Source organism: Tiliqua scincoides, chromosome 3 (genome assembly GCF_035046505.1).
Source record: "Tiliqua scincoides isolate rTilSci1 chromosome 3, rTilSci1.hap2, whole genome shotgun sequence".
Lineage (NCBI taxonomy): Eukaryota > Metazoa > Chordata > Lepidosauria > Squamata > Scincidae > Tiliqua > Tiliqua scincoides.
In genome coordinates this window covers 189,820,512-189,839,255 of record NC_089823.1, presented here as the reverse complement: position 1 = coordinate 189,839,255, position 18,744 = coordinate 189,820,512, and the positions used below count along the sequence as shown (strand labels likewise).

General features: G+C 43.3%; 1 protein-coding gene across 9 annotated transcripts in view; it reads right to left on the bottom strand.

Annotated features, from left to right (window-relative positions):
* Positions 1-8,090: 8,090 nt before the first annotated feature.
* The window catches only part of BTRC (beta-transducin repeat containing E3 ubiquitin protein ligase), a 173,166-nt gene continuing 162,512 nt past the window's right edge, over positions 8,091-18,744 (bottom strand). For 7 of the 9 annotated variants that reach the window (XM_066619690.1, XM_066619682.1, XM_066619686.1 and 4 more), the window contains one exon: positions 8,091-15,218. In XM_066619690.1, coding sequence (XP_066475787.1) covers positions 15,057-15,218 — 162 coding nt within the window. In that variant the 3' untranslated portion in view covers positions 8,091-15,056. The remainder of the gene's footprint in view (positions 15,219-18,744) is intronic. The other 2 variants (XR_010794079.1, XM_066619684.1) reach the window with 2 other exon arrangements.

The following is an 18,744-nucleotide window of genomic DNA, read 5'->3' as shown; positions in this document are numbered from 1 at the left end:
CTCACTACCACCAGTAGAGCATGCTCAGAGCACTGTTAACTGCTCTGGCATTACTAATGTTACTAAATTAAAGGGGAAAAAAATAAAATTTATACTCTGCCTTTCACTTTAAGGCTGAATGAGACTGGTTTTATTATTCAGTGACCTGACATCAAGAAGCATCTCTTTCAGGCTGGAAAGGATGCCATCGAGGAACTGATAGTCTGTTGGCTGGGAAGGATGAGAAAGAAGAATAATCATTTCATGAGTGATCCTTTTTCTCCAAACTTGTATTTTGCAGAACTGAAGGGTTCTGGACCTGCACCAACACAGTTGCTGCCAAATTGTAGGAATACTCAAGTTTAATGGTAGATTTGGAGCGCTGACTGTACTGAATTCACAGAGAATTTGTAGAGGTGGGTGTGCGTGAGAGCAAATTCTTTGGTAAATCTTTCTGGATCTGGAACTCCATTATATTGAGGACTGCTCAATAGGGTTGGTAACCTTCCAGAATTGGCCTGGAGTTTTTGGAAATAAGCATCAACCTCCAGGTGAATAAAGAAAGGATTACTTTTTAACAGGGCCTCTTTGGCTTAGGGACATTGTCATGTTGGGGAAACAAAACACACACGCACAGCTGTAGCAATATCTTCAGTCAGAACTGGCAACCCTACTGCTCAGAGGCCCGTGAACATGCCAGATTTATTAACTAAGGCTCATGGCAGAGCCTGGAGGTCTAGCGCAACTTAATAAAACATGGACCTGATGGATTCCACCAAAGTGTTTCACATTCTTCTGAGCCTCAGTTTCACCTATTCAAAAAATCTGGTGGTAGTGGGGAAATTATTCCATGACACAGAAGATGTGTAAATGCATTGCTGTCCCTCTGTTTTTTTCCTGGAAGTAACCATGGGGGGGGGGGGGGGAATTTCCACTGGGGCAGCAAAATGTGTGTATGGGGAGGGGAGCAAAGGGTTAACCCTTTTGTCTCAAGTTGCAGTCCTGACTGAAATCCCTCACTCCAACTGTGAAGGGGAAAACAGGCACCCATGATATGACCGAATATGCAGCAGTAGCATGACCTGGGCCTGCACCCAAGGGTGACACAGGGGCCAAGTCCATTACTCTGTGTGTGAAAGAGCTAAACATGAATCCAGAGCACTGGTGGAGGTGAAAGCAGCTGGAAGTTTCAAGAAAAAAAGGGAAGTACCGAGGTTACTCTATAAAGGTTCATGAAACTGTAGTATCCACCAGGGACAAGCCTTTGGAATAAGGAGATTACATTAAGAGACATCAATCTTGATGAAAACATCTCACAATAATACGGAATTGACATCTCTTTTCTCAGCCACCAAAGTTGGGGGTGGTGGTGGAAATGAAGATCTAAGAATGTGGGTTAGCCATCGTGTTTACTAAGTATCAGTTAGCTCTTACGTTATAGGAGCTGTTATGATGGTCCTGAATCCAGGAGATCAGACCTGGGAGGTGCCAATAACCTGACTACCTCCCAAATCAAGCATGCCAAGCACTCAGTGTAATGCATGTGGAGTTGGATGCTGCTACAGAAGTAGTCCTGACAGTCAGCTGGGCAGAACTAAGTGATTCTGGGTAAGGAGGAAGTCCAACAAAGGGCTCCTTGAGTCGGATCTTTAGATCAGTTGATCAGGAGGGTCTGATTTGCAACATCTCCATATAGATTTAAAGGATATCACAACATTGCCAAGTCTTGAAACACTGCCTCAGAAAATGCAGTATGACATCTGGTAGTTATATTCTACAGTGGACCTATTGTCCTGCTCACATAGCAATGTTTCACCCTTTAAGCCATGATTCCTGAAGGGTGTGCCACTCAGCAGTGTGCTCCTACCAGAAGAACACCGTTTGCCTCACACTTCCCATGATAGATAAGTTTATTGTGCTCTGAATACAGTGGGCTAAATATGGTTTGGGTGCTTAAGCAGAGACCTGTTTGGCAATGTCCAAGTAATGGGTGTAAACGGAGAAACCCCAGACAGAGGGAGATCAGTCATTTCTGCTCTTCAGAACATTCACTTTGGAAAGAGGCAGCAATACAGGGAATACTGAGATCTGCAGAGCTAATAAGAAATGTGATGGGCAAGAAGAGGGAAAATGTTGCGGGCTAAGGTAGAGAGCACATCTCAGCCTCCTACAACAGGAATGGTGACATCATCAGCAGGAGCACTCAGTGGCTGTCTTTGATGACTTTTTCACAACCCTTTTCTTACCCAAGAAACATCAGGTTCAACAAAAGGCCAACTGAGAAATTAGCCTAGGGGCATATACTAATGTAGGCCATCATCTTTCTCAAGGACTGCCTGGCAGACAGCATGTAGTTCATATAACATTAAGGATACAATCCTATTCAAATCAGTCCTATTAAGCTTGCATGCAAACATGCATTGGCTAACATTCTAACATACCTTTTATATTTATCTGGGATATTTTTAGTCCTGTTTTTCATTTTTTTCTACCTTTGCTGTTAATACTATTGCAATTCAACCTATGTGTTTGGGGTGCAAGGAGCTAGATCTTTAAATGAAGTTCATTTTTCAAAGTAAAAATAGATGACAGGAGAACACCCAAAGAAATATAAAGTTGTTTTTTTTTTGGGGGGGAGGGCTATAGTCTTAATGGGGTGTGGCTATAGGGGGTGTCCTGACAAGGTCTTGCCTGTTAGCATTTCCTGCTACACCACTAGACATTCACTTTGTGGTTCAGAAGCCAGAGGCTTCCTTCTGAGAGGGAACTCTGGCTGGTGCAGCTGCTTAACTTCAAGGCATAGTCAGCCAGGCACAAGTCAGTAAATCAAAGCAACAAAGGAATACTGTTTTCTCCGTGCTGTGTGGTCACTGACCTTCTGCTGCCACTCAGATCTGAAGTTATTCACTCTAGTCATGAAAGCTTAATGTGCACATAAGACCATGATAGTGGGAATTATTTATTTATTTATACAGGTATTTATATACCTCCTTTCTTTGGTCGTCAGATTTCTCCTCAGACTTTAATCCAAGGCGGTTTACATAGGCAGGCTGTTCTAAACCCCCGTAGGGATTTTTACAATTGAATAGTTCTCGTCTTTCATAGAACTCCTCCTTCCAGCTGGATTCCTTCCCATTCTGGCCTCTCTCTGGCCCTTCGCCTCCCATGCTCCACTTGAAGGCAACTCCTCTCTGCCACCGAGGGTCAGCTCATCAGTATATCAGTATATCAGTGTGTCCTCAGTTCTCGGGTACTTCCGGTTGTTTCGAACTGGCAGCCTCAGATCTTCAGGCATACAAGGTGGCAGCTCTACCAACTGAGCCAGACCTCCTGCCTGTTGCAGGTATTGCAGATTCTGGCAACTTGAGACGCTGCAGTGCCACAAAAACAACATGGTGCACATTCGGTTCCTTGGTACATCAACATGTAGGTAAAGGCAGACAGACAATCCTGTTTTTTGTCAGTGCCATGTTGGTAGCCAACTGCTACTCTGGCATCAGAATCATCATGTATCACACTACTCTATTCTGAGTTGGCATGTTCTTTGTATATTTGTGCAAATTTCTCAAGATACTTCCTTTTTACATTTTCCCATTTGATGGCATTACACTAGACCAGTGTTCCCAATTTTTTTTAGCACCAGGACCTACTTTTTAAAAACAGCACTCTTTTGGGACCCACCTAGTTTTACAAGACTAAAAAAAAAGTTTCATTTTACCAGCTGCTCCCTTTTTAAAAATCTTTTTTACTATCATGTGGGGGGGGGGGGAACCTTCTGTAATGTTTGTTGAGCTCCACATTTATTGCATCAGTACTATTCTGGTGGCCATGCATTCCCCTTCACTTGGCCTTCAATAATAGCTGGGACATGATCACCTACTCAAAAGTACATGCACACTTGTGGCTCAATTTTGCTTTCCATAGGGCTCCATAATTTTCCTTATCAGCTGGAGGAGGGGACTTCCTTTTCAAGTTTGTTGGGGCCTATGTTCATCAGAGCAGGACCATTTTGGTGGCGTTGTGTTCCCTTTGATCTGCCTTTGAAGTGGGCTGAGGCATGTTTGCTTACTCACAAGTAAACACACCCGCTGCTCCATTTCCATAGGCTCAGTACATTTTCTTTGTCGGTTATCAGCTTGTCAGTTTCACAAGCTGCCAAACATTGGGTCGCGACCCACAGTCTGAGAACTACTGCACTAGATTGTTTTACATGTGCTCAACAGTGATGTTTTGCATTCTAATATAATAGCCATTATTTCAACTGTGGGAAGCTGATCACTTGCCCCTGACAGTGCATGTCTTCAGACTGAATCTATTCATGACTATGCGCCTTTTTGCGATCATTTGTATTAAAGGGCCACTTTAAAAGATATTGTTGTTCATTGTCTTATTATATCAGGTAGCACATTAACCACAATCATAAGTCTATCCCCACCCCTGCCCTCCGCACTGCCCCAGTGCAGAAAAACCATTTTTGACATCTCTGCTGAAAGATGTCTAAATTGCAAGACAAAAAGGGGCAAACTCCAATAAAGGAACATCTTACAGTCTGTCTACTGCATGAACCATTTCAAGTCTCTAACTGCTATGCATTGTCCACCCTGTGTTGTGAGAAAAGGCACGGGACTAAGGGTCCAGTCCTATCCAACTTTCTAGCACTGATGCAGCCATGCCAAAGAAGCATATGCTGCATCCTGTGGGGTGGGGGTAGTCACAAAGGCTTCCTTAAGGTAAGGGAATTTTTGTTCCCTTATCTTGGGGCTGTATTGTGGCTGCATCAGAGCTGGAAAGTTGGATAGGATTGGGCCCTATGCCACAAGATGTAGATACAATCCAGAAAGGCATTAGGGCAAACAGGAATATCCCCCCCACTAAGTACTAGAGTGGAAAGAAATGCAGTGCTTTTTTTGTAAATAAAAAGGTGCAGGAACTCACAACTTGTTAATCTATTTATTTATTTATTTTTAAACCATTTTTTATTGGAGAAATAAAATATTTTTTATGTGCTTCCCCCCTAAAGATGAACTTACTTCTGAGTAGACATGCATAGGATTGGGCTGTCAATCGCCACATACCCTTCCCCCTAGCTATTTTTTCTATACATGGGGAAAAATACTGTACAGGTGCACTTGTAGCGTGTAGTATGTAGTGTGGCACTACTTCGAGGAGAGGAAGCAGTGAATGGATTCCGAAAAATGGCTTACATGAGTTTCATGTAGTAAAATTACTCTAAGCAACTGTGGAAGTAAGAACAAAAAAGGAATTCTTACACGAGAGGGGTCCTTAGGTGCACATAGAAACAGCTACGTTTGCAAACAAGCGATTAAATACGGTTTAATTCAGGTATCAGAATACTCTGTGTCTTTGGGAAGGCGCTTGGCATGCAATTGTATGTTCTCTACTGCCCTGAGCAGCTGCTGTGCATTGCTGGAGAGGAGCTGCAAATGCTGGCTGACGGAGGGCATGCTTGTGGGGGAAGGATGAGGAGGATCTCTGGCAAGGCTGGACAGCACGTTGTACACACGTAGAATCCCTTTTCACCTGCCCTTAGCATGTGAAAACGGGTGCAGATATATATCTCTGCCAGGATTAAGAGCCCAATCCTAGGTATGTCTACTCTGAAGTAAGTCTTGTTCTAGTCAATGGAGCTTACTCCCAGGAAAGTGCCTAGGATTGCAGCCTAAGAGCTCAATCCTATGCATGTCTACTCAGAAGTCCACTTTAGTGAATGGCGCTTACTGTGGATAGGATGGCAGCCTCAGGGCCCAATCCTGTGCCTGTCTCCTCAGAAGTCAGTCCCATTAGAGGCAGTGGGGCTTCCTCCCAGGAAAGTGTGGAGAGGACTGCAGCCTCAGAGCCCCTTCTCTGCCTGTCTACTCAGAAGTCAGTCCAACTAGAGGCAGTGGGGCTTCCTCCCAGGAAAGTGTGGAGAGGACTGCAGCCTCAGAGCCCCTCCTGTGCCTGTCTACTCAGAAGTCAGTCCCACTAGAGGCAGTGGGGCTTCCTCCCAGGAAAGTGTGGAGAGGACTGCAGCCTCAGAGCCCTTCCTCTGCCTGGCTACTCAGGCTGCAAAGCTATGACACTTTCCCGGGAGTAAGCCCCATTGAGCACAATGAGACATACTTCTGAGTAGACATGCCTAGGCTCATGCTGCAGAATGGCAGGGGGGCTGCACCAGCCAGCTTTCTTCCCCTCCTCCTCCGCAAAGCCAGTACCTGGGCGTTGTGTGGGTGCCGTAACCCATCTCCCTGGCTGTCTGTCTGTCTGTCTGTCTGTCTGTCCTCCTCCTCAGCGTCGGCGCGTGTCCCCTGCTCCCTCCACCAGTTTGGAAGCTGTGCTGGGAAGCAGAGCACGGGGGGAGTGGAGGCAGGCTGGGCTCAGGTGAGACCTTGGAGATGGGGGCAGGAGGGGGTCGTTGTGCAGTCAGGCAGGGGCCAGGTGCCCGTCCACCCTGCAACCCCCGGCACCCACCCAGCGAATGCCTCTGTTTTGCTCCCCCTCTCCTGGAATGCCTCCAAAGGGGAGGGGCCCCTGCAAAAAGGTGCCGGAACTCCGTCCCCCCACGTTCCATTAGAAAAAAAGCCCTGAAGAAATGTATCAGTGTATTTGGATGTAAAAGTAACCAAGAGGGAAAACAGACTGTACACTCTCTCCCCCCTCACCAACTCATGGCCTTTTGGAAACACAAAATAGGAACAAATAACCTTTTCAAAAAGGAGTAAAAGACAAAGAGCAATTTCAGTGCTGGTATAAAGCAAGATACCATAAACAGAGGGCAAGGAGGGAGCAGGAGACAGTGAGTGTTCAGATAAGTCATCCAGGTGACAAGGATGCAAGATGCACCCCACCCCTTTTTCCTTGCCCCAAGCCTGGAATGGGCAAAGGAGAGAGCTTTACAATTACCAATTAGAGCAGTTTTTTCCACATGACTGTGCCTCACTATATCACCCAGTTGTGCGATTATGGATCATGTAGAGGAGCCACTGAATTCTGAAAGCATGATCTTCATGGTCATGGCTACTTTCCGATCACCACCACAGTTTGAACTTTAGGTGGAATGCATCATTTCCCTGGCCCCATTCAGCCTTGTTTAGTTTCTGTACCCTGTATTTTCTTTCCATGTGGAGTCACAAACACCTGCACAAAACAAATTTTCCAGAGTAAAAAAGAAGACAGACGCACAATCATAGGCACAACAGGACTGCTGTTGTGAGTATGACTGCACCTCCAACCCCCTAGAACATTTTTCATTACTGCTTTTCTTGTTCCTCCAAGAAAAAGAGAGCCGGTGTCTCTGGCCTGCATTTTCTTTCTCCTGCTGAACTGGAAACATGCGAGTCATTTACTCGGTGTGTGCGCGCATGAGTTGAATCTCTTTTTTATTACCTAATTGAGCCCAACATAAGGTATTTCAATGAACCAGGTGCATTATTGGAGGCTGAATCTTGTCACTATGCAAAACATACTAAAGCTGTAATCCCATCAACACTGACATGGCAGTTCAGTTCCTTGAACTGAATAGAATTTACTTTTGAGTAGACAGGCATAGGATTGTGCTGCAAGAACAAAGGAGCAAGGAAAGGTGAGCTGGGTACCAGTACAATCAACAAGCACACTTCTTGGGAGAAGTTTGACCAAAGTTTAAAACAAACTGGTTGGGTCAATTCAAGAGTCTATCCAACAGAAAGGTATGATCTGAATCACAGTGTGAATCGCTTTGAATGTCATCCTCTTTGGAGCGAAACATTATTAAACAGCAATAGTCAGAGCATCTTCTAAAGGAGTCTGTGATTTTCCACACAAAAGTCCTGCAGGGTCTATTTAGGAAAGAACACGTGTTCTTGTGTGCACGCATTTTTTTTCGTTTTTTTCCAATGTGCAGTCTCGCTGTCACATGCATTCTGACCAAATTAGTGCTCTAGCTGGAAGCCCCCTCCATGAACTCTTTACAAAGTATGCTGAGATTTTATGAATATGCTGTCCCAGTGGGAATGAATGACAGCTGGCATAACCGGATGCTGCTGAAATTCTGCACTTATTTAGCTGATTGCTAAAGTGCCCAGAAAACCAGCTTTTCATGTAATATTTAAGAAATAAACACACTTAGCGGGTTCACAGCTTAATCTTATATTTGTATTTAAGTTATCTTCTGAACAGTTAAAATAAAATTTTTAAAAAACCACACTTGTTACCATGATCCTAGCTCAAGTGAACATTAGTACATTAGCTACACATCACCAGAACATAATCACAAAATTCCAAAGCACTCATTACTTTAAGATTCTAGAGAACAAAAACAGCAGAGTTACAAATAAAGTTCAGAGATCATATGCTTTCTTTTCTAACCTTCTGTGCCCACAATTCTCTAAGCTTCCAGAAGTTGCAATAGGCATGGACTGGTCTGCTGGATGTTGGAAATCACTCACAGAGCACCCTGCTACTAGATTGGATAAACTTATCAGATGATCAATTCCGTTTTGCCAGATCTTGGATGAAGTTGCACCTTCCCCCACCCAATGTTTTACACTAAAAGATAACAGAGTGGCAAATGACCTCTTTAGAATGGAGACATAAGAAGGGCCACTCGCATATTTGGAGCAACATTCATGAAAGGCTGCACCCTTTTGTAAACACCAGAACCTATGACTACCTTCCCTTTTCCACGTAACCAGAAGTGGCACAGTAAGTGAAAATTTGCAACCAGTTATTTAATTGCACAAAGCGAAGGAAACCAAAGTTCTTGGCTTACCAGTTACAGGCAGCTGGGAGATTACAAAGTGATATCTGCAGTATATAACAGGGAGTATATAACTGATCCTATCCTAAATGGCTTCTAACTTAGAATAGGGCCCTCTTCCTCTTTGTGACAAAGCATCTGCTTAGACAATCATACTTAGGTTAGAGGTTTTCTGCACTTCTGCATGCACAATGCATTTTTGATACCTGATAATCTCAGCTTTCCTTTTTAACAAGTGAATTTTCTAGCCTTTGAAAACATGCAGGAATCACTGTAAATGCTCTGGTCAAAGGGGGGGGCACTTCTGCTTCCTGCAACCCATCCTCAGGGCCCCCAGTTTTGTTCTCTCCCATACAGCCATCCGTTCCCTCTTGCCATTCTTTGCCCAAAGTTTGAATATTGTGCAAGAACTCAAATGTTGAGTTCAAAACAAAACATGCAAATTAATACAAAATTAAGCAAATTTATGTACATTTTATTGATTTGCATCATTTATTGTGAGCGCTGAATTTGAGTTCTGTTTGCACATGAGCAGACCAGCAAGAAATGGACACTTGCACCTTCTTCAGAAAAGCTGTGCACTCCAGAGCAAAAATTTCTTCATTTGGGAAGGTTACTTTAGAATCTGCAGGAGTTTGGGAGACATGAACCAGGTAATAATGGTTCCTTGATAGAGTTAGACTTATGTTATGAGTCTAACATAAGTCATGGGGTTATGGGGTTAAATTGGGGTTGGTGTGGATTTGTCTGGGACCCCCTTCCTCAACAAAATTCACATCACTGAAATGTCACTAACAAGCAATTAAAACTCTTGGTATGATCATGGCCACTTTAGAGGATTTGAGTTTGATCTACCTGCATTCCAACTACATTTTGCACAAGTAGGACATCCCTCCAACATACAGCTATGCTTGTGATAAAGGACTTTGCAGAACCTTGCTTTGATGTTGAGAAACTGATGGAGGATTTTCCAACCACAACTATAATTGGGAAGCCCTATAAAGGATGGACTGCATCTGTGCTTTATACCAGTAGCCAAGTCACAGTTCAAAAGGAAGCTAGGAGTATCATATGATAAGAGAAAGGTTGCTTTCAGAACATGCAGCTCCTGGCATGCAGCATTTAATCCAAGTGGTGGCTGCCTGGGTCAAGGTAGTCTTTAGTGAGAATTGTGCTTCCAAGACTACAGTTGACTCGCTCCTGGTGTGGTACATCGGATCTATTTCATATGCCAGGTAGTTCACCAGAAGTGCAACCTTTGAGGGGCAAGGGGGGTGTCATGTGGAAAGCTCTCTCAATTTCAGGAAAGTAATTTAACAACTCATTCAAAGGGGATGTAAATAAATGAGGACACAGTTCAGCATTGTTAACATACACATGTGCCACTTAGGAACATGGAAATGCCTTGTGCTGTGGGGAGTTTCCCCAGTTCTTTCCAAATCCAAGAGTGTATACTAAATGGGAGGCATGCAGTCTAGAAAAACTTTGGGTATGGAAATCACTGAATGTTCTTCCTCTCTTGCAAGAGAGTATCTCCTCCTGACTATGGTGTGAAGCAATCGTAGAACATAGCAGGTAAGTGGCAATTTGTCTTGGTAACATTGTTAACTACAAGACATCACAGAGCTCGGCCTTCAGGGGAGGGGATCCAGAGGGCCCCAAAAACCTCACTCAAAGAGTTGCCAACTTGGCACTGATCAAATAGTCAGATATATATGTGGAAGTCCAGAGAAACATTTGTAGTGAAGCCCTTTCCTTTTTCTTCTATGAACCTCAGAGGTTCCCGTCCCCCCCAGAAATAAGCATAAAGCCTTAAAATGGTGATCAAAACTGTTATCCTTGCCTTGACATTTGATCAGAAAGAGTGAAACTGACTCAGTGTGTATGACAGTAAGAGGATTCCTATGCTACATAATCATTTCTGTGCCCATATTTGGCTTATACATTTTAAAGCAGTCAACTGTTCTGGTGTTAACTGCACATTTTTGCAGCAGGGATCTTTCCTATGGCTAAGAGCTCCTTGTTAACTGTTATTCCTTCTGTGAATTCCTCCTACAGAGTTCTCTGCTCCACAGAACAAGGTAAGGCTTGTTGTCAGTAGTAATTCCAAGTTAACACTTCATTTCCAAGCAAGATGCTAGGATTCAAGCTCGCAGTTCTTTTCAGAAATGTAATTAAAATTCCCTTTTGTGCTTTCCATTTGAGAATTACCTGCCCAGTTGATCTATTAAACATCCATGAACAGAGATGACAAAACAGAAGATTTAGAGTCTCCTGTTCTTCCAGTGAAGGTCAAACTCAACCCAAATGGTTTGAGGTGCAGTAAAGTGAAGGCTACAAGCTTTTAATTTCCTTCAAGTTCATGCAACACGAGTGGGGTAGAAGTTAGAAAGTAAATATTGCTTTGCAGGAGCCCGATAGCCCCTATTTTGCCAGAAAAAGCATCATTTCAACTTCTTTCTTTGAAAAGGTTTACAAAAAAATGTCATTACTTTTCCTTTGAGAACTTATTTTACGGATTATGATCAATTTTCTGGTACCATGTTTGTTTGGGGGAAAAAAAACCCAAACTACAGTGCTCAGAAATATTTGGGAACAGCAGCAGGAAACGGTCAGAGCCATTACAGTCAGGGAAGAGTGGCACCAGGCGTGGCAGTCACTTCACTGATCTCCAACTCCTCATAACTCAGTGAATCAGAAAAAAAAAAATAAGAAAGTGTTCTCACCAGAGCCACTGCCAAAGACACACAAGAATAATGCTAATCACCAGTCTATAGCATTCAGGGGAGAAAACACTTATCTCACAGCTCCGCTGGCAAGCAAGAGAAAGAGAATACAGCTCCAGCTGTAGCAAATCTGCAGTCTTGTTCCACAAACAGTCAACACCACAAACTTCGCAGGCATGGGACCCAAGGGAATAGTGCCCAAACAGTGCTAAGGGTGACAGTGAGCCCCTAAACATAATGAAGAGTAATATATGGTAAACTCCCTCTCTCTCTTTTCCCCACTTGCTATGCTTGGAGGTGTAAACTAGAGTACAAGACCAAATCTTCCATCCTCTAAAGACCTTGGTAAGAACAGATTCCTTGCTGGAGCTCTGAATTTCTTTGCCTCTGTTTAAGCCACACTGGAAAAAAAAAATCAGAACATCAGGAATACATATACGTTTTTCCCAGAAGACACGTCTCTGGCTTTGCTGTTGGTGCTTACATGGCCCTTGATTAGATGTAAGCTTGAAATCCATGGAGAGGAGAGGGCATTCCAATAAAAGTATACCTTTGAACCAGTGTTGAAAACCACAAGACAGAACCAGCTGCCCAATGACTTATTAAATTCTACCTCTGTCCTCAACCCAAAGCTTGCATGAACACAGATCCTATTGGGGCAGCCCTGCTCCCAAGTGAATAAAGAAGACAGGACAAAAAGGTTAACCTGCCTGCCTAGCAGCAGAAAGTGAACCACTGTTTCCTAATTTCCAATTGCAAAATAAATTAAGAGGTAATGAGTCTGATACTACCACTGGAAATGGTGGGAATTATCCTAAGTGTTCCCTAAGGTGATGGTGGGTTGCTTAATATATGCATGCTATTTTTTTTCCTGCCTCTGGACATGTCCTTCTTCCAATGTGCCTTCTCTACTACTCTTTCTCCTATAAATCTGCTGCGCAGTTTTTACAGGCTGTGACATGGAGTTTCCATACTCTCCTGTTCCTTCAGGAGTTCCCTTCCAAACAACTGGATGAGACAACAGAGCAAAGACACGCTCAAGTTGGCAGGAAAAGTCCAAATTGCCATATCACTCATTCAGTGGAGACTGAAGCTTCAGTAAGAATGGTTCCCAACCCTGCTGGCATGTCCTTTAGGGGATAACAAGTAAGGGTGCCAAATAAGGGCACCAAGAGTGACAAAAAGAACCAGTCAGAAAGCACTTGGTACCTTCTAGAAGAAGAAGGAAAAAACCTGGTTATCTTTGCATAAAACCCCCACTGAGAGCGAAATATTGTTCATTACCAACACAAACTTCTTGGGAACTGGATGTCATCAATAATTCTTACCTCTTAAGCAATATTAGACTTTGGCAGAAGAAAACTTTACCTTTCACTTAAATGGCATCTGTCCCACCAGACCACAGGTGTCCAAACTTTTTGGCAGGAGGGCCACATCATCTCTCTGACACTGTGGGGGCCGAATTAATTTACATTTCAAATGTGAACAAATTTACATAAATGAATATATTAGAGATGGAACTTGTATGAATGTATGAAGGTCTTGCAATAGCTCAAGGCCTATAAAAGTCCTTGCACAAAGCAAGGCTAGCCTTTCCTTCACTGCCATTGCTGCATCAAAGATGTGAAACAGCAAGCAGTGGAGGGAACACTTGTCCCACAGCTCATGCAAGAGGTCAAACAGTCATCTTCACACTGAGAGCAGTTGCGTCAGGCCAGCATGGGCTCCAGCAAGTCTTCGGAGGGCCACATGCTCATTGGAGACTGGGGGCTCCCCGCGGGCTGCATTGTGAGTCCCTGAGGGCCGCAAGTGGCCCCCGGGCCGGGGTTTGGGCACCCCTGCACCAGACTAACATCTCATTTAGATGAATAATTGCAGAGTGTTTGGCTGAATCATTTGGACTTCCATCATGACCTCCTAACTAGTTTCTGGCCACCAGGGCCTTCATTTGGCATTACTTTGGCCCTTTCTTTAAAGTCTGAGGTCCTTCTACAACCAAACGGAGGTGTCCATTATATACAAGTCCCAAAAGATAGAGGCACCAGACTGCAGCTTCCCCCTCCCAACACATCACAAGGTGACTCTTCCAGCTGAATGAATAGTGGCAATGGCTTTTCTGATTAAGAGCAAAGCAAGAAATTCTGGCAACATGTTAAATATAGGACGTCTGCACTCAGGACAAGAGAGGGAACAAGAGAGGAGAAGAATGTGAAGGAGGGAGGTTTAACACATCAGTCATTCAGGAAAGATAAAAGAAATCTTCCAATATAGCAGCACTTGATCAGTCAGCTGGGTTGAGAAGACCTTGTCTGAGATCAACCGCATGCCAACTTGATTCCAGAAGTGTGTCTGAGAGCTTCTCTCTTCTGTAATATCTGTTATGTGGATAATTCATTTGCCCTGGCATTGGCGGACAATTTAAATATCGCAGGTTAAATGAGTCCTGGGTGGAGGGAAGAAGACAAGACAAGAACCATTCTTCATTCACACCTTTGAAAATTAAACCTTTTGAACTAGCAAAAAGTTATTATTGACGGTTCTAGAGACTTACAAGATAGACATAACCAGGCAAGCAGATGTAGAATGTGCGGCAAGTTCTAACATGCCCTTTCACCAAAACTGAAGTAGTTGTCCACCTCAAAATACCTTGACACAAAATCCCCATTCCCTGAACAATTTCCAAAAATTATCCCTTCAGCTGGTAAGCAGCTGAATATGGGAGAAAATCTCCCCCGTGCCCCAAGTAGGTAAAGGAGGAAGGACTGTCTCTATGATTAATGTAATAAAGTGTACCCCTGCAATTGCCTCAAACTCTCCCCCCCAACATCTTCAAAGTATTCCAAACATTGTCTCAGTGGAACTACTGCACTGTCAACACTTTAGCTTTCTAGTCTGTTCTTTATAACTGTAAGTTGATCTCTCATGTGTTAATTCAGTGGTACTGTCCTCTCCCCATCCTCTCTACATCAGCCTGCTGCCACCTCCAGTACTCTTCCGGATCCATGATTTACTTTGGGACATTGTAGCCACACTATCAGCCCAATCCTATGCATGTCTACTCAGAAGTAAGTCCCAGTAGAGTCAATGGGGCTTACTCACAGAAAAGCATAGATAGCATTGGGCTGTATCTCTCCCAAATATAAATTCCAATTAACTCATTTGGGTAATGCATGAACTCAAGGTTTTTTATAATATCCAGCATGTCTTTAGTGGAATACAAACCACCAGTTAGTTAGGTGTGAGCTTGTCTGTGCATGGAAAGAAGATGCTAAGTGATGCCTGGAACAGTTCTTTGAGTTCTCCTCTTGGCTTGCTTTGCTGAATTCTTCCTCCAATTGAAAAGGTCAGCATATGACTAGGAAAACTAGGTGACTGCTTGGATAAACTGCTGAGATGATGACTGTAAAGTCTTGGGTGAGCAATATTAATAAGCTGACAGGGAGAAGTCCCAGTTAAGGAACCATAAAGACTCCCAATTCCTAGCAGGATACTGGGCATTGTCTCGTATGACCATTTACAATTCTTGTCTCTCCACTCTGCAGCCCACCAGCTTGTCTTCAAGGGTTTTCTTTTTCTTTTTTTACCTGTGCATGTGAGGTACTGTGTAGTGCTATTTATCTGGAGATGTAAGTATACGTTCTGGAGGGGGAGCGGGTAGATTCTGCTTGGGTAGCTGGATCATTCAGGAAGTCCCAAATGAGGATAGTGTCATCATGTGAGCTGCTGACAATCTGAAATTCATCAAACTGGAGCCGGAAAACCCTGCCAGAGTGCTCCTGGAAGGGGAAAAAGGGATAAGGCAAAGTCAGATTGCTTTTTGAGAGCTGCTGAAGGTTTAAAGAAGTAAACCATTTTTTCAATTTAGTCTCAATTCACAACTTGGAAAGCTAACTCAGTGGTTCCCAAACTGTGGGTCAGGACCCCATTTTTGGTGGGCTGTGAAACTGATAAGCTGATAGCTGACAAGGAAAATGTACTGAGCCCTATGGAAACAGAAACAGACCAGCACATGCATGTTCAGGCATAAGTGCCTTGGTCCACTTCAAAGAACACGCCAGGGAGAATGCAATACCACTAGAATGGTCCTGATCAGATGAAGCAGGCTCCAAAAAAAACACTTGAGAAAGAAGCCCCCCTCCAAGCTGACAAGGAAAATGTATTAAGCCCTATGGAAAGCAAAACTGAGCCACAAGTGCGCATTTACCTGCAAGTAGGCAAATGTGCCTCATCAAAGGCAGGGTGAAGGAGAATGCAAAACCAGCAGAATGATTCTGATTTGATGAACATGGAGCTCAACAAATGCTTCAGAAAGTGCCTCCCCCCACTACTGTAAAAAGGATAAAAACACAGACTTGAGAGGTTGGAACTTTTGTTTTCAGTCTCATAAAGCTAGGTGGGTCTGAGAGAGCATCATTTTAAAAAGTGGGTCCCAGTGCTAAAAAGTTTGGGAACCACTATGTTAACTGATTAATACATTTTTGAAAGCTAGCTTGCAACCCTGCCCTTCCAATAGGTCCTCCTGAGACAAGGTGCATGGTTTCATTTGCTATGTAGTACTGTACCTATCTGCTCGCTTGCTCTGAAATTTGATATGTTGAGAAATATAGTTTTAATTTATCTCATTAATAGAGCACATTTCCAGCCCTCACACCATTAGAGAAAGATCAGAAAATGTGGACAGTGTCTTCTGAAGCCTTAGATTGCAATCCTACGCACACTTACCTGGGAGTAAGTCCCACTGAACACAACAGAACGTACTTCCAAGTAATCATGTATAAAAGTATGCTCTTAGAGATTACAGAAGGCAGGATTTACAGAAGGCCTTTCCTCTGACCTCTGTATTTGTTCATTGAATCCTCTTTTCTCCTAAACCAGGAGCCCCACACTACAGCCTGTGAGCTACCACTGGTCCACCAACAGAATTTTAATGAGCCTACTGAGGCCAGAAGCATTATAATTAACATGCAGGATCATTCCCTTCCTCTTCTCCCCCCCTCCTCCATTGCACCTTCTTGCACCTTCTTCCTCATAAGAACAAAGTACAGCCCCGCTGGATCAGGCCATAGGCCCACCTAGTCCAGCTTCCTGTATCTCACAGCAGCCCACCACATGCCCCAGGGAACACACCAGATAACAGGAGACCTGCATCCTGGTGCCCTCCCTTGCATCTGACATATCCCATTTCTAAAATCAAGAGGTTGCACATACACATCTTGGCTTGTAACCCATAATGGATTTTTCCTCCAGAAACTTGTCCAATCCCCTTTTAAAGGCATCTAGGCCAGATGCTCACCGCATCCTGTGGCAAGGAGTTCCACAGACCACTGCTCCTAAACCATGGCCTCGCAAGCTACTTTTGCAGCCTTTTTTTAAAAAAACATATGCAATGCCCAGATTACCCATTCCCTCTTCCAACACATCAGGCCTATGAGTGAAGTTCCAAAACCTTCATGGTTTTGTGAAAGAAACCTGGTAGAAAGTTTATACAGGGTGCTTTTAATTCTATGCACATTTCATTATTTGCTATGATTTTGTTTCCGATTGCAGAGATAAGAAATTTTACTAGAGAAATCTAGAATGAGAGACATTTTACTTATTCATTTAAAAAAAGATTTAGGTGCCCCCTTTTCTATCCTTCCAGAATTTCAAGGCAGGTCACATAATAAAAAAGATTTTAAAAAAACCCAGTCAATTAGTGTCATCCTAACTAAAAGCAATGAAACATTAGGTGCTATGGAGTGTTTGCAGGCCAAACATCTAGTGCCTTGCTATGATCTTCTAAAAATGAAGAAAAGGTGGCACTTTGGACTTCCCATTGCTTCTAATATCTATTCAATTTTGGAAAACTGCTGCATGTTGATGACCTCACACTGTAAGAATGGTCTGTAGTACCAGTTTCAGAAAGAAAGTAATGCTGATGTTGCATATCCAAGTGCTCCTGCATGGTAAAATTTCATTGTGTGTAGAAAACTAGCACATCAGGGAGAAAACTGCCTTAGAAGCCTCAGGATAAAAGTTTTCCATGAACAGGAAATTTCTGATGTGGAGGAACATTTAATCATACACCTGAAAGGGTACACTCCAGGAGAACTACACCAAGTACTTTTTTCAGATTGGCCCTCCACATATATAAAATGTTAAGTAGAATTTCGGAAAGGCATTTTTTTACTAAGCAGACACCTTTCAAGTAAGTCAAAAGAGTTCTTACTTATGCCATGTATTCATAATTGATTTTGTGTTTATTTTCCACTTCATAGCACTAAGATGGAGCCTTTTTTCAATACAATCATTGTTTCCCTTTGGTTACTACTCATAAAAAGAGCATGCTGGTAGATATTGGTATCTGAAAATGCATTTTAAGTAAATGTTCCTTTCCTAAAGGGTTGCTTCTCAATTTACATTTTAGAGATATTGGGGCAATCTGGTGACTAACAACCCAAAATATCAGCACTATACCTGTTTAACATTTAGTTAACCCTCACTACCTGGTGACAGACTGGGTGCTATTCAGAACTCAGAAATGATGCAATCTTTTCCAATCAGGGAGCTTTTAATCTCGAACAGACAGGGGCCAGGGGCTGATGTGGACAGAGAGATGCAAGCGAAACCAACACTGCTTTGATCCTGCTGGGTGGGGAGGACGACGACGACGTCCTGTCTGTTTATATTATCCTATGTATACTTAACTCAGAAGTAATGCCTACTCAGAATGGGACTTACTCCCAGGAAAGCGAATACAGCCCAAGTCACCAGGCAGGCTCACAGCTTGTCTCATGAACTACATATTATCTACTTCATTTGGAATTAAGAACTCTTTGTCTGCTTCTCTGAGTGAGAGTGTGAAGAGCTCACTCACTGCTTGGGAGACTGTCCCTACTTGCCTGCTTTGGGCATGACCCAATATACATTGTACATGCTGGCACAGAAAACAAATAGCAAGTGATTCCTGCCATCACTGACAAAAGCAGGATGCTTTCTGCCCTCAGAAGGGTAAACTCTCAGAAGAAAGTTCCCACCTCTTTCAAGTGGCAAGTGCTGTTGGGATACATGCAGACACAGGAAGTCGGCTGCAGAATGACTGGCTGCCTAGGAAGAGGGACAAGTGCAGCTTTTGCGTGAAGAAAGCTCCGGATTACAGCGAACATGGGGTCACAAATCTCATATGGGTGGAAACTCACAGATGTGATTCATGGATGTGTTTTCCTACAGAAAAGTTGAACATTTGGTCTGGGCTGTTGAAAAACAGAACTTACTCTTTTAAAGAGTAAGGCCTAACATCAAAGGTAGTGCCAGTGGCATACT